At 43.3% G+C, this 5,933-nt stretch overlaps 1 protein-coding gene across 1 annotated transcript in view; it reads left to right on the top strand.

The window, feature by feature from the left end:
* The window catches only part of EPB41L3 (erythrocyte membrane protein band 4.1 like 3), a 183,362-nt gene that overhangs the window by 163,455 nt on the left and 13,974 nt on the right, over positions 1 to 5,933 (top strand). The window contains exons 12-14 of the mRNA XM_023724879.1: positions 207 to 260; positions 3,004 to 3,039; positions 3,745 to 4,227. Coding sequence (XP_023580647.1) covers positions 207 to 260; positions 3,004 to 3,039; positions 3,745 to 4,227 — 573 coding nt within the window. The remainder of the gene's footprint in view (positions 1 to 206; positions 261 to 3,003; positions 3,040 to 3,744; positions 4,228 to 5,933) is intronic.

The raw sequence follows: 5,933 nt of genomic DNA, 5'->3' as shown, positions 1-5,933 counted from the left end.
CAGGGTGAGTCTGCTCTGTTGAGTGAGCCTAGCTCGGGCCTTTCTTTTGCTTTTGCTTGAACCTGCATTCTTGTGGGAAGGTAGTTTGATGCAGCTCACAGAAGGGGAATGAGCGAGTGGACCTGTGCCACACCCTGTGTAACAGGATGGCTTTGTTTTCTATTTCTGCCTTCTTCCTGGAACCCGATCACTTGTGTGATCAATAGACTGACAGTGAGCGGACAGAGACCGCCGCCGACGGGGAGACCACCGCCACCGAGGTTGGTATCCAGACAGACTGGGGTTGGCAGCTCAGGTTGCCCAGAGGAAAAGCCTTGTGTTTACTTTGGGAGTGGAGATAAATCTAACTTTGAACAGTAGGTGTGAAATATGCTCCCTTGCCTAGACCAGTGGTTCTCAAACTTCAGCCTGCATCAAGAACCACCAGAAGGGTCCCACCAACGTTTCTCCTTCAGAAGGTCTGGGGTAGGGGGACTCAAGGATTTACATTCTAACCAGCCCCAGGTGGGACTGACTGATAATCGTAGGGTCCCATTTTGAGAAAGACTTGCTTAACATGATACATTTTATGTACATATATATGTGGTTAAGAGGTCGGCTGCTAAGCAAAAGGTCGGCAGTTTCAATCTACCAACTGCTTCTTGGAAACCCTGTGGAGCAGTTCTGCTCTGTCCTGTAGGGTCGCTGTCAGTCAGAATTGACTCGACAGTAACGCGTTTTTTTGTATACATATATATGTGTGTGTGTGTATATATGTATTTTTTTAAATGTATTTCCCTATCCCAGATTAGTGGCTATTTATGTACCATATCCATGAAGAACGGGGACTGTGGGTCACACTTTAGTTTTTTGATTGGTTATGGATATATTTTTAAATCCTACATGGTCAAATAAAAATGGCTCAAAGTAATAATATTTCTCTTCACTGAGTTTAGGAGACTGGATACACAGCCTAGGTCACTCATAAGAAATGAATTATTTACGGGAAAGAAAATTAGCAAATGACTGTTAGTAGTTTATTAAAAAAAAAAAAGTAATCACATTGAGGAGAGGTACTGTGCTGTTATATTTCCTTCATGCATTCTTCAGGCTACATTAAGTGTGTGTATCTTATGCTGTTTTTCAAATCTTCTCTAGCAGTACCAACTGAAATTTCCGTAAAAACAGTTTTTATCAATAGTAATGAAAGTCAAGATGTTTATGTCCTGAAGTGTTCGTAGATTTAATTTTGTTACCTTGTGAGGCATTTACTTTAGGCTGTGCGTTTTCGTTTTTGTTTTTTACATAATCCGGCCCTAACGATGTTTTCTAGTTGTTTATTTAGAAAGAACTAAAAATGTTGTGAGTAGTATCTGTACATCATTTAATTGAAAATATCTCCAGAAAAACATTTCAAAATGGTGTTTTAGTATGTAAGTTTCTTCCTTTGGAAATGCCAGAGATCAGTTCAGAACTTGGAAATCATCATTTTTAGAAATTAAAAATATTATTTAAAAATTATTATCCAGATTCTTTTAAGCAATCATACATGAATTTTACTGCAGGTTAATAACTCTGTGCTAAGTACAATGAAATTATATCTTGATTTTGTAAGATGGGTTACGTGTAACTACATGGTCAGTAGATTCAGGACATTTTCCCTGTAATCCTAATGTGTGCGATAAATGAAAAATATTTTAATAATTCTTTAAGTTTCTAAAACCCGTTGTCGATTCCAACTCATAGTGACCCTATAGGACAGAGTAGAACTGCCCCATAGGATTTCCAAGGAGTGGCTGGTGGATTTGAACTGCCGACCTTTTGGTTAGCAGCCAAGCTCTTAACCACTGCGCTGACAGGGCTCCTTAAGTTTCTCTGGAAGCTTTACATTTTGTTATAGACCATGTGAAACATACAGACACATACATGTAATATGGGTGGATTGTGAAACTTAAAAATCACGTGAAGGGCTGTGAACTGACCGGACAGCTAAGAATTAGGAAGTCGCCAACACTGTTAATAAAGTTATCTATCTGTGCTCTCTGTGACATTTCTTACCCACTTTCCCTCTCGGATCCAGGTAGCCAGGGCAGCAGGAGTATAGCATGGCATAGGCAGAGCAGGTGATCTTGTCCCCATTGGCAGATGAGAGCATTGAGACCCGGATAGACTGGCTGAGGGCTTCAGGCCACTCACTCGGGTGTTAGCTTTTCTCAGTAGGGTGTCCCTGAGGACGTCCCCTTGTGGTACAGCAGCGAGAGACACAGGTTTATCACTATGGGTGCTCAGCTTGGCCTCGTTACCCAAGTTAGTGGTACTGAGATGCCGATCCGACGGCTAGACAGGTCCTTGAATTAGAGAAATAAGGAGAATGGAGTGGGTTTTAGATCACCTTACGCATTTTTTTTAAAAAACTCAGAAATGATGGCGTCGTTAAAACAACTTTCTGTTTAAGTCTGTATCAGTCTCCCCAATTTGTTTTTAATTCTATGGGTTTATGAAATTCAAGGTTCCAAGAAATTAGAAAATGTGGAAACTTTCTGTTAAATTTTTGGCACCTCAGTTCTCCGGTCTGCCAAATGGGGATAAACTCTAACCTCACAGAGTTATCTTGAGGATTCGTACAGTGCCAGGGAGCCCTCATTATTGTGCAGTCACGGTCAATCTTCTGAACTGTCATTGTCAGCTGGCTCATGACGCATCTGATCCGGCTCATCACACCGTCCTAACCCACATTAAGTCCAGTCCGTCATCTGCCAACACACCTGTGTCTTCACGTTTGGAAGTCTCCAGGCTAAAATGGCCAAGGCCCACTGAGCAAAGAACCTTTCACCCCCGTGGTGCTGTCAGGCCTCTTCATTTTGGTGTGGGAGTGTTGCGGTTTGTGCATAGAAAAGACATGGCCTTCAGAGGCAAGGGCAGGCTGGTGTCCACATTAGGAAGTTCATACAGACCGTGATTCGTTCGTCTCAGAATACGTTGCATAGTCAGACTTTGTTTCCCACTCTTTCTGTATGCTGACAGTCGGACCAGGAGGAAGATGCAGAGCTCAAGGCACAGGTAGAAAATTTTTAAAAAGCAGAAACAAAAACCAACGTGTGTTTAGTCATTGTGTGTCTCCAGTGTTGGAATCTTTGAGCATGCTCCATAACCAGTTACCCCCCGTCGATGTGAGGTGTGGGATGGCGTTTGTTCCTTCCTGGACCTTGTCCCTTACTTGTCCCTTTCTTCTCCACTTCTTTCAGAATAGTCTGATTAAGCGAATAAAGGGTGAAAATGTGTATGTCAAACATAGTAATCTTATGTTAGAGGTTGGTATTGGTATATACCAGTGCATGTTGGTGTGTGGTGACTTTTTGATGGCATCCTGTGGGCTCGTACCGTGATGCATGCTCTGTGTGCTCTCACCTGTAGATGAGGGGGACTGTCTCGGCTTCCCCCCGCTCTTCCCTCGCTCCTAGATGTAGATCCCTCCCCCTGTGTGCGCATTTAATTTTCTCTGGTTCCGTGTCAATTCTGTTGTTTACAGTTTACCTTTTAAGACTGGTTTGATTTGATTTTTCTGCTTGTGTGAACTAGATTTTTTTTTCCCTTGGAAATACATTTTCACTGGAGTGCTTGTGGTGGTGTCATGAGTCCTAATGTTCCTAATTCTGTTTTGCTTTAACGACTAATGAGATTGGCGTTACTTTAGAAAGAGAGAGGACGGGAAGAAAAAACAGATGTAAAACACTGGCTTTTTGATTGTTTATTTTCTAAATGTAGGAGCTAGATAAAACTCAGGATGACCTGATGAAACATCAGACCAACATTAGTGAGCTGAAAAGGACCTTTTTAGAAACCTCCATGGACAGTGCCCTCACGAACGAATGGGAGAAGAGGCTTTCCACGTCTCCGGTGAGGCTGGCCTCCAGGCAGGAGGATGCACCCATGATTGAACCACTTGTGCCCGAAGAGGTGAGTACTGCGGCTTTTTGTGGGCACTGCCTTCTGTTCAGGAGCCTTGCGTCTCTACAGGGTCCGCAGCTGGGAGGAGGATTTGGCGAGCTTCTGCGTAGAGAATCTTCCCTTTTGTCCACGTGTAACCTGAACAAGAGACTGGATACTCCCTCCACAGGGAGGCTTCAGAGGAAGTGGTCAGGTGGCTTAAGGGGGAGTCATCACAAGCAGGTGGTGCTTAGCTGGAACGAGGAAGTGGGAGACTTATCCCAACCAGAAGCCTCCATTTTACAGTGGGGAGACACGGAGGCACTGTCTTACCTTTTTCTAAATATATTTTCAGCTGCTGCAGTAACAAATGCCCTGAAAACTCATTCATGTTTCTCGTCAATTCTAAGACGAGTCCCATTGAGATTGTTAAAGGCTTGACTGAATGGTGGTCTCAGGTTGATGGTGTTTCAGCTGTAGCTGAGATGGTCTACCAGAGTTTTCCTGTTTAGTGAAGATGGGTGTCATATCTGGCCTTTAATGGCAAAAGTAGGGGCCAGAAGTTTCTTTCTCAGTGAGACTCTCCCTTGTAGGAAGGCCCTCTTTACTGGACAGCCAGGAGTGTGAGGGTTCAGCTGGGTGGGACCCCTGTCATGGGACCCCCAGATTGCTGTAGTGCTGACTTCACTGCCTTCGGTAGGACATCGTCATCCTTTCTCTCTTTCAAAACAAGTAGTTTTTAAAAACTGCATCTTACAGGCATTTGTATTGATTAGCCTCCTTATCAAGACCCCTTTATTGTGAGGTATTTATTCAGGAAGCCGTGACAAAATAGAAAAAAAATAAAATAAAACTGAGGCCTTAATGGGAGAAAAATCCTTTAAACAGTGGTCAGTATGCGCTGTTTAGTTCCCTTGCAGTGAAAAGGAGAGAATTACATGCATTGCTGATCATGTTCTAAACCTTCTTCGAGCTGTTTATCAAAAGTGACCAAGATCCACTATCACTGTTCATGACAATTCTAGTACCAGCTAAAAAGCAAAGAGGTATATATATATCCGTTTGAATTACTTAAAGGGCTCTTTTATGCAGAATGAATGAAAAATAATAACAAAGGTTTTCCTATACCACTAAACGCTAGTTCATCCAAATTACTTGAGTCTCAAGAGCCAGAAATTTCACATTCAGATTGATTTCATTATTGTAGTCCTCACATTATGTGGAATGCCCTGTCAGCTGTGATTGCATGCATTTCCCTGTGTCACTGATCAAGTTTGGCTTTCCGTGTCTGTCTACCACCTCTGTTGGAAGTAAGCAAGAAAGCGCTGGTTCTGAAGATACTGGATAGTGACCAGCACAAAACAAAAGGCCTCTCTTCCCGTGCTTATTTAAGAATACAGTAGGCTGTAGCCGTTTGGAATGGAAGAGTTTAGCATAGTACCTTTGAGAAGTTAAGTGGAGGGCTAATACTCCTAGGGACAAGGGGAATTTAAAAGCCTAGGCTGTTAGTTAAAAAATAATTATTTTCTGATTCAATTCTCTGATTCTAAGAGAGTGACATCAGATGCCCCCAAAGAGCATGATTAATTTAAGGGTGCAATCCTTTGAATACACTGAGCTTTCCCTGGATGTTAATGCCTTTTCTGTGTTCGTTCAGAAAAACTGAAGTGAGCCCAGGAAAGGGTGTTTTTAATGATGCAAGAATGGAAACATGTTCCCTAGGGTTACTTAGACTGGAGAAGCAAAGGCCGGCTTAGTAACTGCTTTCAGGTGTGGGCTGAGTGCCCGTGCTCCATCGCTGCTCTGGAAAAGGGAAATCACAGAAAGAACCTGGCTAAATAGAAGAGCTTCTTAAAAACAAGGCTGATAAACACTGCTATCCAAGCAGCCTTGATAAAGCAGCTCCAGGGAGCCGTCAGTCGTGGAGGGAGAGAGAGGTCTCTGGGGTGATGAGGCACTGCTTTCCCTTGTCAGTGGGACCAGAGAGCGTGGCCTCTGCGCCCCTCCCCGCCCCTCCCCTCCCTTCT

This window comes from Trichechus manatus, unplaced genomic scaffold, assembly GCF_000243295.1.
Source record: "Trichechus manatus latirostris isolate Lorelei unplaced genomic scaffold, TriManLat1.0 scaffold00266, whole genome shotgun sequence".
In the NCBI taxonomy this organism is placed as follows: Eukaryota; Metazoa; Chordata; class Mammalia; order Sirenia; family Trichechidae; genus Trichechus; species Trichechus manatus.
This window is presented reverse-complemented; position numbering and strand designations above follow the sequence as displayed.